This window comes from Lagenorhynchus albirostris, chromosome 19, assembly GCF_949774975.1.
Source record: "Lagenorhynchus albirostris chromosome 19, mLagAlb1.1, whole genome shotgun sequence".
NCBI lineage: Eukaryota > Metazoa > Chordata > Mammalia > Artiodactyla > Delphinidae > Lagenorhynchus > Lagenorhynchus albirostris.
In genome coordinates, this window is record NC_083113.1 from 41494370 (window position 1) to 41510887 (window position 16518).

The 16518-nt window shown below is 57.7% G+C and overlaps 1 protein-coding gene across 5 annotated transcripts; it reads right to left on the minus strand.

Annotated features, from left to right (window-relative positions):
- Positions 1–70: 70 nt before the first annotated feature.
- Positions 71–16345, minus strand: FHOD1 (formin homology 2 domain containing 1). Of its 5 annotated transcripts, none has more exons than XM_060129762.1 (24): positions 16068–16345; positions 7952–8058; positions 7304–7575; positions 7113–7180; positions 6930–7035; positions 6759–6853; positions 6379–6490; positions 6199–6293; positions 5958–6101; positions 5693–5826; positions 5393–5563; positions 5232–5255; positions 4802–4855; positions 3821–3936; positions 3141–3733; positions 2651–2806; positions 2262–2444; positions 2057–2176; positions 1806–1967; positions 1288–1478; positions 1001–1193; positions 754–919; positions 479–679; positions 71–405 (listed from the first exon to the last, which is right to left on the minus strand). In XM_060129762.1, the coding sequence occupies exons 1-24, from the start codon at positions 16266–16268 to the stop codon at positions 323–325; spliced, it is 3747 nt and encodes a 1248-aa protein (XP_059985745.1). In that variant the 5' UTR covers positions 16269–16345; the 3' UTR covers positions 71–322. The 5 variants fall into 5 exon arrangements, with proteins under 5 accessions (XP_059985745.1, XP_059985747.1, XP_059985744.1 ...); XM_060129764.1 differs by having other exon boundaries at positions 5393–5611; positions 7511–7575; positions 16068–16344; XM_060129761.1 differs by having other exon boundaries at positions 5393–5611; positions 16068–16344.
- Positions 16346–16518: the final 173 nt, after the last annotated feature.

Sequence of the window (16518 nt, forward strand, 5' to 3'; positions counted from 1 at the left end):
CCTTTGGTATTTTCCTTCTGCTACAGGCACAGTGTGGTGGGTACTTAGAAAGAAGGAAAAGGCTCTTGGATTGGCTAGGAAAACTTTATTATGCTCCACGTGTCCAGGGAGCTCATACATGCACACGCACACTCACACAGGCACACACAGCTAATACTGCTCACGGCACTGGCCACGGACCATTCTCTCTTCTGAGAATGCACCCACTGGCCCTCGAGTAGAGAAGAGGCCCAGAATTGTGCTCTGGTCCCTCCTCACCATAGTCTCCTGCACTGCAGGCTGGGGCCCAGATAGATAGATAGGTATCCTGGAGGCAGCACCTTCACACTTCCAGGCCAGGACCCTTGCTCAGTCCTAGCGCCTGTACCAGGTCCTCTCCGAGCCCGCTCTTCAACGTCCGTCTCACTGCAAGGACAGAGCAGGGTTGGAGGGGGTTGATGGAGTTAAGGTGGGCAGTGGGTGTGTGGGGAATACTCACAAGACTTGCGGTTGCCACGGGAACGTTTGCGTTCCCGAGCAGCTGAGGCACGAGGACTGCTCTTGGTCACTGACTGCACCAGCAGGTCCATGATCTCATCTGAAGTGTCACTGGGTAAACTGGAGCCTGGAGGTTCTTCTGGGGGTACAGTGCAGGGCCCCACTGCTGTGGGCATGACTGGGGAGCTGCTCTGGACCATGCCTGAGGGAGCCAGATAGGGAGGTGAGGCCAAAGCAGCCCCAGAGCCCACTGCCCCCAGCGGCCGTAGGTCCCACCTCTGCTGCGGCGGCCATGTGTGGTGTCCTCAGGCTTGCTGGCCAGCAGACTCTTCATGCTGGCATGACTGTCGGCATCACCCTCTCCTGGCCCACTGCTCACAGCCACTGGGATAGATGGGTTGCTGGGGGTTTCCCCAGCCGCCACACCTGAGAACTTCTCTGTCTGGAGAGAGGAAAGGGGTGGGTTGGGAGTAGAGGAAGAAAACCATGGGGGTGGCAGTCAAGACCCAGAAGGGACACCCACCTCGGTGATCATGCGTCCCCGGGTCTTGTTGCGCTCACGGTACGTGGCCCGCTTCTGCTGCTGCTGCAGCACCCGGTCCCGGCAAGTCCGATACTCCAGTGCGAACTCCCGCAGCGTGTGGCAGAACTGCATGACGCGCGCCTCACGGGCTGTCTCCGCTGTGTACCCCAGGTACAGCAGGAAGGCGTGGAACCTAGCCAGGTTGGGGTGGGGAGGAGTGGTGAGTCCTGCTTGGGGTTTGAGGGATGGTGGTAGCAGTCCTACCTCTCTCTGGCCCACGCCCCCACCTGTTGCAGACACGGCGGTGCACGACCCTCAGCATGGCAACACGGCGGGTACAGTGGGCCAGGAAGTGGGTGAGGCGGGCACGCAGGGCTGGAGCCAGCTCGTGCTTGGACAAGCTCCGTAGGCTCTCTTCGGCTGCCCGGCTCCGGCGCTCCAGCTGCCCCAGGTTCTCAGTCAGCTGCTCGAAGTCCACCTGGAAAAGCAGGGAGTACACATGCTGTCCCCCCACAGAAAGACACCACCTGAGCTGCCTTTGTGCTGGGCTGACTAGCCTGGGTCCTGAGGACACAGCCGAGATCCGGCCCCTGCCCTCCAAAAGCTCACAGTCTGATGCAAGAGACAGACAAGTCCATTTGATGCAGTGGAGAACGGAGAAGGTTTCTTGGGATAAGTGGCAGCTAAACAGACCTAAAGACAGAGTAGGTGTAGCCATGCCAATAGAAGAAAGAGTTTCTGCCAGAGGACACAGCCCATGCGCATGCCTGTAGCCTAAGCAAGCCCTGGCCCAGCAGGTGCTGACCTTGGCACAGCGGATCAGGGCAGGAATTTCTGAGTAGAGGTCGGAGGAATCAGGCCGGGTCTGGAGCACCAGGGAGCAGAGATGATGCAGCAGTGACTGTCGGCGCACCGTGTCTTTCACCTCTGACACCTTCTCCAGGTAGCTCAGCTCAAAGCCGCTGCTCTGAAAGGACCCCGTCTGAGCCTGAGCCTGAGCCTGAGGCTGGCTGGCTCCAGAGCCCCGGGCCCCGACCTCATGTGCTCTCAGCTCACCTGGGAGCCGTTGAGGAAGTTGCCCACAGCCAGCAAGGTGGCCAGGATGCAGTGGAAGGTGGCATTTTGCACCAGCTGTTGCATGCCCACTTTCAGGTCAAACAGCGGCTCTGCAATTTCCTGGTGTGGGAGACCAGGGACTCAGACTACGTGGTCATCATGCTCACCTGTCCCCACTGCCTGTCCCATCCCATGACCCAGGTACCCGCTCCATGCTGTCATAATCCAGCTTGAAGGCCCAGAGTTGTAGGCGGGCAGCCAGGCCCCTGATGGAAGCAAGAGTCATCAGGAAGTTCTCGGCTGGGCCCAGGGGTATGTCAGGATTGGCCAGCTGGGCCTCCTCGATCTTCTGCCGCTCCTCCTCTGTGGGCATCATGGTCAGTAGCTTCTGAGAATGCACCCACCGGCCCACATAGGCCACTCAGTGCTGGCCTGAGGCCTCAGGTATTGGTCTTGACTCCTCCCTAGGTCGTCTGGGGCAGCCCCAGAATCTGGGGAAATGCCAAGCCCATGCCCACCACTGGAGGGACAGGAAATGCCCACTGACCAAAGGAGAGGGCCGGACTTGCTGCACCCTTAGCTGGGTATCCCTACCTCAATGCCATCCTTGCTGACAGCAAACTCATCAAAGTTGAGCAGGGCAGCCTTAATGACGTGCACAGGTGGCAGTGTGGTTAGGCCGATGTTGATGGCGTTGCTGCGCTTGGGGTCCAGCACGGTGGTCACTGTGCGGCGGCCCTCACCAGCTTTCTTTGAAATTGGGGGAAGGACAGTGTAAGATTGGGAAAGGGTCTAACTGGGGCAACAATCTAAGAGGGCACACTAAGGCCCCACTCTGAATGGCTGAATGGTGGGATTACCCCACAACCAGGGATCTGGGATGTGTAAGACCTTGGGATGGGCTTAGACGCTAGTTAGGGTTGGGCTGAATCCTTATTGAAGGACCTCAGACAAGTCGCTACTCCTTTCTTTGCCTCGGTTTCCCCATGTGGGAAATGAGTGGCAGCCCCAGCAGTTCAGACGCTTGAGCTCTTATTGCCTCCCCTCTCCCCTAGGGTTACCTTGCAGACGAGGGCACGTTTACCTTGGAAGGCAGCACGTCCTTGGCACGGGACTCGAACAGGTGTTCTAGCCGGGCTGTATCCACCGAGACAGGCTCTAGTGAGGCCCACAGGGTGGGGCAGGGCCCAAAGCGGCTGCCAGAGCCTCCATGGACCCCAGCCAGCTTTAGCTCCCGCCAGAAGAGTTTTACTGTCTTCCTCTTGGTGGGAAGGGCTAGGCCATCAGGTGCTGAGGGGGGAAGAGCGGCAGCTGGGGGTGGTGGTGGGAAGGAGCTTTTGATGGGTGGGGGTGGTGGCGGCGGAGGAGGTGGGGGGCCTCCCGGGAGCGGGGGTGGCGGGGGCGGGACCCCTTTCCCCGCCTCCACAGACTCCGTGTTCAGCACGTCCTGGTCTTCATCCTCCCCCAGGTCTGAGAAGTCCAGGTCCCCAATGCAGAGGCTGGGTACGCTGGTAGGGAGCTCCCGGATGGGCTCAGCCTTGGGGCTTGGTGGGGCCAATGGCTCCTTGGGCTCTGGCTCGAGGCTGTGCCGAGTACGGAGCAGGATTTGAGGGGCAGCGCTCTGGGGTGTTCCGGGTGCAGGGGCTGGTTCTGGGGAGCCCCGTAATTCTTGGGTGTCTAGAAAAATGGAAACAGCCGTCAGTGTCACGTCCTCTGTGGAGCAACAGGGCAACATGGGTGGATTCTGCCCACCCACCTGCTCACCTGGGTGTCCATCGATATCATCGTGCATGGCTCCAGCCAATGTCTCTGCCTGGCCCTGGGCCAGCACAGCCTGCTTTTCTGTTTCTGCTGCTGCTACATTCTCCAGGAACCGGGCTCTGGGGGGAGGGACTTGTCAGTGAGGGTGTCTGACACACCCCAGCCCAGGGTGGTGCACATGCCTTAATGGGCCCCTGGGCACTGCCCCTAATTGCAGGCACACACAGACACACAGGGAACAGTCCATGCGCTGAGCAGACCCGGGACCTGCCCCCCCCCCGCCAAGGCCAGCCCCTGTTCAGTCTTCCACATCTGGGGAGGGTCACTACCAACCCAGTATTCCCAGGTCAACATACGGGGAAAAGTTCTACTTAACATCTAACTTGCAACCTTGCTGCTGTTCATGTTCACTGTTCTGATTCTAGACAAGGACCCTTAGAGCAGGGGGAGGGGATACCTGTCCCAATGGGCACACCAGGTTGTCCCTCCCTTGGCATGTCTAGCAGCTTCTGAGAGCTATGGCCTATGCCCAGAAAAGGGCCTGGTAAACGAAAGGCACTCAGTTTATGTTGAAGTCATAAAGGTGATCCCATCTCTCTTTTGGTCCCTCCAGCCTCTGTCGGCACTCAGTCTCTGTCCTTCCCTTAGATGGAGGCTGCTCCTCCACTTCCGCACCACACAGCACCCTAGATCCCCTCCCAGCCCTAATCCTGGGCTTAGGACACAGGAGAATGGGCTCCAGGTTGGGAGTCCATGTCCTCATCACTGATCAAAGCTGTTAAGGTGTCAACTGTTAAAGCACTGGGACCTCTATGACCCCAGTGAACTGTTTCCTAGTGCTTAGTCCTTGGGTAACTGAGGACACATAAGTCTGGGAGAGTCCCCCAGCTCTGGCTGCATCAGGCACATGGGACCCCTGCTGGGGGAAGCAATGCTGAAGCCCTGAGCACATGGCAGGCCTGGCAGGCTGGCCTCTGTACTTACTCCAGCCTGGCCTGCCCAGTAGGGAACTGGGGGACAGATGGGCTCTCACGGGCCCTGGGTAGGGGGGAATGAGAGGAAGAAATGGTAATTGTGGTACGTGCTTCACCCCAAAGCCCAGTTGCTCACACCCACACAGAGCTGGGCAGTGATATCAGGGGTTCCTTCCCAGCCACAGTGGGAAGAGGAGGGAGAGGGGGAGGCATGATGTGAGGAAACTGGAAGTGGAGGGCAGAGACCGACATGACACAGGACAGGGTGCAGTAAAAGACAAAGACAGAGCAAAACAGGAGAGTCAGAGACAGTGACAGAGAAAGAAGAGGGTAGAGAGACAGATGACATTGACAAAACAGGCAGAATGCCAGAAAGAAGAGAAGCCGCAGGAGGAGGAGGTCCAGTCAGAGCCGAACCCCACCCCCCGGCAGTCACTTACCAAACAGGAGCAGTTTGGTGAAGTCTGGAAAGAAAGAGAAAGAAAGCACGCGTTTGGGCAGAGAAGTTTGGGCAGAGGAGGCGGAGGGCCCGTGGAGGGGCGCAGAGTGGAGGGACAGTTGGAGGAAAGACTCCCGGGACAGGCTCCATCTCCCTACTTACTTGTAGATGCTCCTCTCGCAGGAACTGTTGGGTGAGGGCGTCACGGAGATGGTAGGAAAGAGGCTCAAGGTGGTATGGAGGCCAGAGACAGGGCCCACGGCGCTGGAGGCGGGGCCTGTAGGTGGGGCGGGGCCTACGGGGCTGGAGGTGGGGCCGGTCGGCAAGGCAGGGCTGGCGGAGGAGGAGGTGGAGACTACTGGTGAGGCGGGGCCTGTGGAGCTGGAGATGTGGCCTGTCAGGAGGCAGAGCTCCTCCTGGCGGTTCCACCCCTCCGCCTCTGCCAAGGTAGTTCGTTCTTACCCAGGCTCCGGGGAGCGCACTTCTAGAGATCGGCGGATCCTCTTGCCCTCCTCTGAGGAAGGCTTTCGGCGGGTGATGCGCCGCCCACCTGTGACGGCTTCTTCCATGTCCCCATCCTCCAACCGCAGGGTGCTCTAGGAGAGTTGAGCCCAGATGGGAGCGACTGAGGCCCAAGTAGGTGGGGTGGGGCACTGGAGAACGGCCTCCCTCCCTCCCCTCCTCTCTCCTGCCTTCAGGCCCTGACAGCCCAGCCCGCCCAGCCCACCTCATAGAGCATAAGCTGGGCGCGCAGGTCGACGTCAGTGCCCGCGGTGCCCAAGTGGCGCTGGACCAGTGCCTCCATGCCCTGCTGCTCCAGTGCATCCGTCACGTCGTAAAAGGAGTCCTGATCCGGGAGCGCTGCCAGAGTCTGGAGGGTGGGGATAGGACGGCAAGGCTAAAGCTGATGGAGAGCAGAAGTCAAGAGCCTGAGGGGCCCAGAATGGCACCTGGCTCCCCCATCCCACCTTGTTGATGAGGGTGACGGTGTACACCAGCAACTCGGGGTCAGCGCCATTCTTCTCCTCCAGGATGGACACCAAATTGGCCCATGGAAGAGCACCTGTCACCCAGATAGGGAGCAGTCATATGGGAACAAGTAGGAGAGAGGGCCCTGAGCAATGGAGGAGGGAGGGACAGTTTCTGACCCGTGGTGCTGGCCACAGAGTTGACTGCACGGATGAAGAGTGGTGCGTTGCTCTCAGAGTACTCCACAAAGACCAGCAGCAGCTTCAGGGCTGTCTTCACCACCAAGCGGGACTGGGGGGAAGGGGTCACCATACATGAGTGGGGCTTGGGCCAGACCTGTGCTGGCTCCTGGTGGGGAGGGGGAAGGGCTCCTGGGGCTGGACCCAGAGAGGAGAGTCTAGGCAGAAAGAGCCATCTCTAGGCCCAGGTACTGAAGTGACTTTGAGGCTTAGAGGGGCCACAGACCCCCTCCATTCCAGACCACTTTGCAGAAGAGGAAACTGAGGCCCAGAGAGAGGCAGTGGGAAAAGGGTACATGGCTGGGTGGAGGGCCACTTACCAGGCTGGCACACAGTGTGTACAGCCACTGCACGGTCTCACTATGGGCCACCACCCCCAGCATCCCATCCACGAAAAGCATCAGCTGGCCTAGTGCTGGGGACACAGGGACAAGAAGAGGTCAGTAAGGGGTCACTGAAGGCAGGGGTCATGGGGGAGGGGTGAGGCTGACCTCGGAGGATGTAGCTCTGGTAGTTGTGGTCGGCAGCAGCGCCCACATGGATTAGGCAACTCAGCCCCTCTGAGTGCACGAATTCAGGCACCAGGTCTTTGTCCTCCTGCGGGCGCCATGGGGGAGTTTAGTGGGGGGAGGTTCAGCCTGGATGCTCACCCCCAGCCCACCTCTGAGCCTCACCTGGAAGATCTGCTTTAGTGAGAAGAGGGAGCGGCGGAGCTCAGGGCCACTGGAGCCATACAACTTTTCTGCAAGAGGTAGGTGGGCATGGAAACCTCCAGGGGACACACCACAAGCCCCCCACCCCCTTCTACTGGGACGCAACCACAACCCCCCATCAAAGCATCTTCTAGTACTCTTGAACCCCCCACCTCCTCCTCCACTCCCTGACTCTGGGCAAGCCCGACCCGCAGTCTGGCAGCTGCCCTGGAAGAAGAGGTCAGGATAGGAATGGGAGGAGTCGCACATCCCATCTCCCATCTGCTCTGTCTGCTGTCCAGCACAGGCCTGAAAGAAACGGAGACAACCGGGGCAGCGGGGAGGGGAGGCACTCGACGCTGATATCCTCACACACTCACCTAAGATGGCATTGACTCTCAGAGAAAGCTGGGTCCGCAGGATCAGAGTAGGCTTCCGCCCTTTGCTGGAATCAAGTAGCCCAGTCAGCAGCTCCCAGCCCATTCCTCAGGGTCTCTCCACCCACACCAAGGCAGCCAAAACCTGGCCACAGCTCCTTTCTCCCCAGATGCTTCTCCAAGCCAAAGGGTTGTCCAGATAGGAGGGTTTGAAGAACACAGGCATCTCAGGTATGTAGGAGAGCCCCCACCCCGGTCCCAGGCAGCAGGTAACACTAGCCAGGCCTTGGGATTCCCCTGGCACAGTTCCCTGGGGTGGTAGGAGGAGACCCACAGCCCTGGCTAGAGATCAAGTGTCTTGGCTGCTGACACCTGAGCCAGCCCCTCCAGCATGGGGGCAAGGGTGGGAGCCAGCCTAGCCTTCCTGGCCCCATCAGCTCTGACCTGATCTCTTCAAAAAAGCCCTCCAGCATCTCCCGTTGCTCTTCTAGGGACAGCTCAGGGTCCAGGTAGTATCCAGACGGAGACACTTGCAGGGCACAGTCCTCTAGCTGGGGGCAAAGGGAACAGCTGTCAGGGCTGGGGAAGAGGTGGCAGGAGTACGTATGGAGACCCCATGACCTCCTACCTCCCACTCAAGGTGCTGGCAGAGGCACACCACAAGGGCCTGCAGTGCAGCCATGCATTCCTTCAGCAGTCATTTCTCATGGGCCTACTATGTGCAAAGCTCACGTGGCTCAAAGAGCTTTTCTCCTGCCTCATACCTACCCATTCTTTAGGTTTCAGATTAGATAATGCTTTTTTTTTTTTTTTTGCCACACCGTGCGGCTTGTGGGATCTTAGTTCCCTGACCAGGGATACAACCCGCGCCCTTGGCAGTGAAAGCCTGGAGTCCTAACCACTGGACCGCCAAGGAATTCCCAGATAATGTTTTTTTGGAAAGCCTTCCTGGACTCCTCTAGCCAATGCTATGCAAATCCCTCCAGCCCTTGTGTGTACCCTCCTCTGAGGCCTTCCACACATCCTAGACACTAGTCTCCTTCCCCACTAACTGTGTGTTCTCTGGGTTCAGGCACCATGTCTGTCTTGTCCATGCAATATCTGCAGAGCCTATCACAGCACTTAGCACAAAGCAAGTGCTCCCTAAATGGTTGTTGAGCTACTGAACATGAATGAGGAAGGGGAATGGAGAGAAAATAGGAGGAAGTTCCTGCTTTCAAGGAAGTTCGCAGCTGTGAACATTCAACACCCAGGGAGAAAGTGTTAAGAATGCTGGGAGGTGCAAACCCAGCTGAGAGGGGGACGTGTGTCTCCCCGAGTTAAGATAGTGAGGAGAAGGGCTCCCAGTCCCTCCAAGCCTGAGGGTCTTTGCCCTGCCCCAAGTGGGCTACAGTCACCATGGTCCTAGCTGGACCTCAGAGACCTCCAAGAGGCCTATTAAACACCAGGTTTTAGGGTCTGACTCAGTCAGCCTACAGTGGGTCCCTGGAACCTGCACCGTAACAAGAAGTCAGGTGCTCCACCCATGAGTCTGCTGCCCATGTCTCCCACCCCCCTGAGCTGGCTTCCCACCACCATCATCATCATCATCATCATCATCACCACCACCACCACCACCACCACCATCACCACCACCAGGATGACTCTTGGCCCCTTGAGAAGTGCCTGTAGAGAAGCCTAGTGAGGTGACTCTGGAGAGTCTGAGGGCAGCACCGTGCCACTCCCCGATGCCTACACCATGTAGCACAGTGCCAGTGTGCACGGCTCAGCAAAGTTCCCTTGACTTGAGTGGTGGTGCTTCTTGAGAGGCCCAGGGAAAGCCCACCTCTGGAGAGGCAGAGTGTCTTCTGGTCTCCATCTTACTGGGAAAGTCAACCCCAACATTTGTCCTGATGTTCTGTCAGCCCTGCCCTGCTCTGGACCCAGCCCAAGGACTTCCAGCTGCCCTTGGTCCCCTGGGGTTAAGGGAGTCCAGCTCCTGCCCCTACCCCTCCTTTGCTTAGTACCCCTGCTCATGCCTGAGAGCCTGAGTTCAGCCTGTAAGGCCCTTTGGTGACACCCACACCTCCCACTCCTTCCCACCCCCCCAGGCTCCTGCATGGGACGTGGGACATAGGACAAACACTCCAGCCTGTTTTCTGTCCCACTTCCTGCTTGGCTGCCTGCCCTCCCTTGGGCAGGCCTGGCCTCTCTCCCCTCCCTGGGAGCAGAGTCATCTTCTCCAGGGCCTACTGGGAATGGGCCCTGAGATGGGGAAGCAAGGCCCCAGGGCTGGGGTCCTTTGTCCAGGGCCAGCTCAGCTGAGGGCAGCCCCACATTCCTCCTGATTCCTCTTCCCACATGGTGACTCAGCAGCCAACCACCGCCCACCCCCCACCTCCAATCCAGGCACAGTTACATCTCCTTCTGCCTTGGACTGGAGGACTCTGGGACCCTAGAGAAACATACTTCCCCCAAAGTCACAAACCCCCTCAGAGACCCCCCAAATCACACACATATAGAATAGCTCGTTCATTCAAATATTCACGAACCAGTCTGGTTTTAGGTGCTGAGGACATAGCAGGGAACAAGATACTGCCTCTGCCTTCCCTGTCTTCCAACCCCGCTGGGGAGGCAGGCAGGTCTGACTCAGAAAAAGGCCACAAATAAATGTAGAAGCACAACTGCCACGGGTGCTAAGAAAGGGGAGGGGTGGGGTGCTGTAAAGGCAAACACTGGAGGAGTGAGCAGATTCCACCTGGAAGGGGCTTACACACCCAAGAATACAGTCAGGCAGGGTATATATATGCTACTGGCCACGCACAGGTGAGAAGCACACCCACAGAAAGCTCAGATCCAGCAAGCACTCTTCCCCTCCTGCACGCACAGTTTGCAGGCTCTAATTCCAAGCGAGCTGAGCGTGGCCCTCGCCTTCCAGAATACCTGCACCCATTTGGGGCACGGTCCTGAAGACTGAATGCTCTACCACCCCCAGCCTCCTCACATGAGCCCCTTTGGGCCACTGTGGTAGCAGTGGCTCCCTAGCCACTTCACCTGTCTTATCCTGCCAGGGCCCCATTTCTGGGGAGGAGGTCCAGAGGTAACAGCCAGCCCAAAGCCTCCGGGACAATGCCCCCCACTCTTAACTGTCTGTCCTGGGTGGAGATGGAGCGGGGAGCAGGGTCAGGCAAGCTCCAAGGAGCGGAGACTTCCTGCCAGCTGGGTGTTGCTTGTCCCTCACACCACTGGCCCCTTCCTGGAGTCACCCTTTTTTAAAAAAAATTTTTAAATTTTATTTATTTTTTTTACAGCAGGTTCGTATTAGTTATCTATTTTATACATATTAGTGTATATATGTCAATCCCAATCTCCCAATTCATCCCATCACCACCACCCCCTGCCACTTTCCCCCCTTGGTGTCCATACATTTGTTCTCTACATCTGTGTCTCAATTTCTTCCCTGCAAACTGGTTCATCTGTAGCATTTTTCTAGGTTCCACATGTATGCGTTAATATGCGATATTTGTTTTTCTCTTTCTGACTTACTTCACTCTGTATGACAATCTCTAGATCCATCCTGGGGTCACCCTTCTGAGCGCTAAACCCCTGGGCCTTGTTTCTCACACCCTGGGACTGGGCCAGGCTGGCGTAAGCCCAAACCCTAGTCCCTGAGGACAGTACTTGGGGTCAGCACAGGGTCAGTGTAGGCCCACATGTTGGACTCCCTCCTGGTTCTTGTCTTCTACACTTCTCTGATGTTTGTCTTGGGGTGGAGTCTCTCCCTCATTCTTCCCAGGCTCAGCTCCTCGCTTCAGCCTCCAGCCCACTTTTCTCTATTTATTTGTTTATATTTATTGAGGTATAGTAGATTTACAATATTGTATAAGTTTCAGGCGTACAACATAGTGATCCACAATTTTTAAAGATTATACTTGGGAATTCCCTGGCGGTCCGCGCTTTCACCACCTGGACCCTGAGTTCTACCCCTGGTCGTCGGGGAACTAGGATCCCACAAGCTGCGCAGCATGGCCAAAAGAAAAAAAAAATTATACTCCATTTAAAATTGTTATAGGGCTTCCCTGGTGGTGCAGTGGTTGAGAATCTGCCTGCCAATGCAGGGGACACGGGTTCGAGCCCTGGTCTGGGAAGGTCCCACATGCCACGGGGCAACTAGGCCTGTGAGCCACAACTACTGAGCCTGTGCGTCTGGAGCCTGTGCTCCGCAACAAGAGAGGAAGCGACAGTGAAAGGCCCGCGCACCGTGATGAAGAGTGGACCCCGCTTGCCACAACTAGAGAAAGCCCTCGCATAGAAACGAAGACCCAACACAGCCAAAAAAACAAAACAAAAAACAAACAAAAAAATAAAATAAAATAAAATAGTTATAAAATATTGGCTATATTCCTTGTGCTGTACAATATATCTTTGTAGCTTATTTATTTTATATATAGTAGCTTGTACCTCTTAATCTCCTACCCCTATCTTGCCCCAGCCCACTTTTCTCTTGATTCCTTGGGCTAGCCTTTTCTGGCAGCCCAAACCAACTTGTTACATATGGTTTTACAAGCTTAGGACACCATGTTGCCTACTACCCAATATTTTTCATAACAGTATAATCGAGTGAGAATGCCAGAGGCAAGGAAGATGGAGAAAAGTGCAGAATTACATGCTGAAGGACTCTTGTTTTAGGAAATAATTTGTTAACTACCTTTTTCTTCTCCTTTCCTAAAAATGTAAGACCCTGTGTTCTGATGACCCTCCTTCCCTTTTTTTTTTTTTTTTTTTGCGGTACGCGGGCTTCTCACTGTTGTGGCCTCTCCCGTTGCTCCGGATGCGCAGGCTCAGCGGCCATGGCTCATGGGCCCAGCTGCTCCGCGGCATGTGGGATCTTCCCGGACCAGGGCACGAACCCGTGTCCCCTGCATCGGCAGGCGGACTCTCAACCACTGCGCCACCAGGGAAGCCCCCTCCTTCCCTTTTATCTTGGGTCTCCAACTGGACCTTGGCTTCCTGAATGAGATGACATGAATGGGTCTTGAGGAGGGAAGCCCACATTTGTTATGCCTCCTCTGTGTCACACACTGGGCTGCCTGGTTCCTTTGATTCTCCTGATAATCCTTTTACAGGTGAGGAAACCAAGGCTCAGAAATTCTGTGAATTTGCCCCAGGCTGAATGGAACCAGGGCTAACTGACCTAGATCCTGGGCCAATGGACTTTGGAAGTGCTCCAGGGAACCCTGCAGGGGAGGTGGAGTGAGGGCTGGAGACCGCCCCTCAGCTTTCTGAACTGTACAACTACCCCAAACTGGTCCTCTTAGTTCCAGCAAGGGAACACAAATGAACACACACACATCATACACATTGGGGTAACAGTGCGTACTTCTGCCAGGACTAAGTTTGGGTCCCTTACCAGGCTGCAACCCAGAATGAACAGACTGGACATGCTGGCCCCAGGGAAAGATGGGAGGAGACCATGACTCATGCCCACATCACAATCTTCTATAGTCTCCCAAAGAGATCTCCACAACAAAAAAGGAAAGGGCTCAGTTCATCACCAGAGCACCCCATCTTACCCTTAAGAATTTTCTGGGACCCCTCCAGTTGGTCCCTGTCCCAGAAGGTCAGGTTCACACTTTAGCCCCTTTGTCACAACTGCTCCTTAGGGATAAACTGAGGCTGGAGTAGGGATGGGCAAGGTCAGGAAACAAGTACCATCCCTGTTCCACTCTAATGTTTAGCAGCAGTTGGGGAAACAAAGTTGCTGGTAATGAACAGATTGCTAGGGCTATCTCTGCTGCTAGGAATAGGGGGCTCATCTGGCCTTTGCATGAGGGTCAGAGCAGTACCCAGGTCCCTCTGCCCAGAGCCCAGGGAGAAAGGAGTCTGTGCTATCCCAGATGTGGCAGGGCCTTTGGATATCAGGGAGGGGCTCGTAAGGCAGGCCCAGAAGGGCAAAGGGGTAGCACGGGAGAGTGGGACAGGGTAGCAGGGAGGGTGGGACTGGGCAGCTCTGGGTAAAACAATGAGGCAGGGCCAGAGGGCCAGGTTCTCCCCTGGGGCAGGGGCAGGTCCCTGGGCTCTGGCACAGAGGGGAGACAGATATTCCTGAGTTCCCCTGGGGACACCACACATGACCCAAGGCACTGCCAGGACACCCCCTATCCCACCCCCCAGGGCCAGGAGATGAGTCAGAAGCTGTGGCCAGGAGCTTCCTCCTAGACTGAGAGGAAATGAGCAAGGCCTTTTCAGACCCGAGAGCTTTGAAACATTTAAAAAGGAAGCCCCCAGGGGAACTCTATAGGCAAGCCACAGCCCAGTGGGGTGTGTGTGGGTGGAGCCACAGAGGGAAAGTGGGCTGGGCCTCTGTACATTCCCAGGGAAGGGGCAGGGTATGGGGGGATGATGGGCGTCAGTGGCCAGAATGGGAGGCAAAGGTCATTTGGCTGTGAACTGTTCTCCTGCTGGATAACTGTGCAGGGGATGAAACAGTGAGCACAGAACCCCTCCCTCTTATTTTGCTCTACAGCCTGGGATGGGGATGCCTGGGTTTCTGGGCCACCTCTCCCCTCTAGAGGGCTGTGGAGCAGGCCTGAGTCATGTCTGTGCCCCTGGGCCACCCACTTATAGGACTAGGGGAGGGACCAGCTGTTGACATTTCCTACAAGGAGGAGCCCTGCTCCCCCTCCTTCAGCTCTCTGATGTCCCTGCCCCTGCCCTACTCTCACCCTTCTTCCTCTGGCCTTCTATTCTGGGGCTGTGGTCACAGTTTATATTTGGGATGAGCACATCACAGTGCATCTGACCATTCCTGGCAGAGCTGCCAGCCCCAGGGAGTCCTGGCTCCAAGCACAGTGGTAACCCAGTGTGCAGGCCCCCATAGTCTGCCTGTGGGGGATATGGCAGTCCTCAGGCACACCAGGTGGGAGTTCTGAAAGTGGGGAGACCAGGAAGGACCGAGTTGGAGGGTACTTAACGCATTACCGTAGCTCTCAGCTAGGGAGCAGAGAACAGAGGGCAGAGCCCTGGTTGAAGGGGTGGTGGTGATGGGTCCCTAAATGAGGGGGAGAGGCAAGGGGTAATTCTGATCCTTTTTCCTGTAGCTGACCTCCCAAACTTGCCCCTAATTGGGAAGAGGGGTGTTAGGGCTAAGTTCTGTCCTCGAGTCCGGGGTGGGAGGAATACTATGTTCTCTGTAGTGCTCCAGGCTTATTTCAGTACTAGGAGTTCCAGGAGCTTGGAGGCAGGAACCTGGCCTCAGTTCAGCACCCCTCTCTCCCCAGAGCCCATTGTGAATGGGAGGTGGCCTCTGGCTGGAGGTGCTTCTTTTAGGTCCACTTCAGTTTGCCCCTTTGAACAGGGCAGGACAAGAAGGGGTCGCATCAAAACTCTGGAGAGGGCAATGTGCTATCTTCAATCTTTGTCCTTGAAAGCCTGGGCTTTGCTCATACGCCCCACTCCCCAGGCCAATAGTCTCAGCACTTCTCCCGCCCGCGCTCGGAGGCGGGGCAGGCCAGCAGCGCTAGGAATGTAAGCTGGGGGCCTGGCGCCTGGGGCACATTCCAGGGGAGACCCCAGGCCCGGGGGGCAAGTTTGCGCAACTCGGCGCCCAGCTAAGCCTGGGATCAGGGGAGGGCATCTCCACCAACTCTCTCTTCTCTTCCTCACCACTTGGTGCTGCCTGGCTGGCGGGGCACCCCGGGAGGTGATTGTGTGCCTCCCAGAGTTCTGGCCCGGAAACCGGGTGCCTGCGAGTGCGCCGGAAAAGGCTGCCTGCGGGGGACTGAGCGCAGCGAGCAGGAGGGGAGGTAGGGCGGGCCATCTGGAAAAGGGCCTCTCCCGGCACTGTGCACGAGTCGGTTCTGGGGTGCAGGCAAACGAGGGCGGGCCGGCGGTTTAAAATTAGCCCGGCCCGCTCCCTCCCTTCCAGCTTCCCGGCCGGCGGCGGCAGCTGTACGAGATGGTGGGGGCGGTGACTCAAAGGGCTCTTCCACCAGTGCAGCCTCCCGCGCTCGGGGTGTCCCGGGCCAGGCCGCTTCCCGGGAACTCCCCTCAGCCCATGAAGACTCTTCTCCACCGGCACTCCCCAGCCGGGCCTCACCAGGCAGGGACAACACTCCGTCCGGCTGGACCCAATCCAGCCTCCAGACACCTCCAGCGGCCCGCCCCGGGTCCGCCCTCCTCGTGGTCCCACCCCCACCTGACCTGAAGCAGGTGAAAGCTGTTCTATCCCCAGCTCCGTCTCCTAAGTCCGCTACCGCGCAAACACCCACGCCACCCTATCCAGAGCAGTTAACCAGGCCGACTGGCAGCGAGCGGACCCCGAGCGCCTCCCCAGGTGGGCCTCATTTCGAGGGCCAGCCTGGGTGCCGCAGAGTACAAGCTCCCATCCTCCCTTCTTCAGCTTCCCTCAACTTGAGAGGCGTTCCCAACAAGCCGGGCAACGTGTACCTTGGGTCCCCAGCCCAAAACTTTCCCGGAGGAGCGCACCCGCTCCAGCCTCTCCTCGAGGGGCTCCCAAAGGCTTTCATGGCGCTGACCCTGAACCCTCGGTCGCCCCCAACCTTTCTCCGGCTCCCCTTACCTTGAGCGGCGCCCCCAGCAGGTGGTGCAGCGCGGGTATCTGCGCGCTCAGGGGCAGCGCCCCGTCCAGGCTGCAGGTGGGGGCCCGGCGCGGCTCCGGGAAGTTGGCACATGCGAAAGGGTCGGTGTCCTCTAGGTACTGCACCCGCACGGTCACCACTGATACCGGCTCCCCGTCCCCGCGGTCTTCCTGGCCGGCCATGGCTCCGCTAGTGGCTCGCTCAGTGCGCCTCCGGGCGGGTCCCGGCCGCGCCGCGGCGTCTCCTCAACTAGCTCGCAGTCTGGGCGGGACCGGGCCGGACGCCGAAGAAGAGGGGCGGAGCCAGGCGGAGGCGGGGCGGAGGAAGGGGGTGGAGCCAATAGTAGTCTCCGGAGGCTAGGGGTGGGCAACCGCTGCCGGTGGCGGAGACTGCAGCCAGCCACTCAGAGGGCGTGATCATGGTCCTGTTAGT

Coding starts and splice junctions, on each gene's coding strand:
- FHOD1 (XM_060129761.1), bottom strand. CDS start 16,268: ATGGCCGGCCAGGAAGACCGCGGGGACGGGGAGCCGGTATCAGTGGTG. Junction 2,445..2,650: donor TCAGCAAGGATGGCATTGAG/GTAGGGATACCC, acceptor GTGCATTCTCAG/AAGCTACTGACCATGATGCC. Junction 680..753: donor ACATGGCCGCCGCAGCAGAG/GTGGGACCTACG, acceptor TGGCTCCCTCAG/GCATGGTCCAGAGCAGCTCC.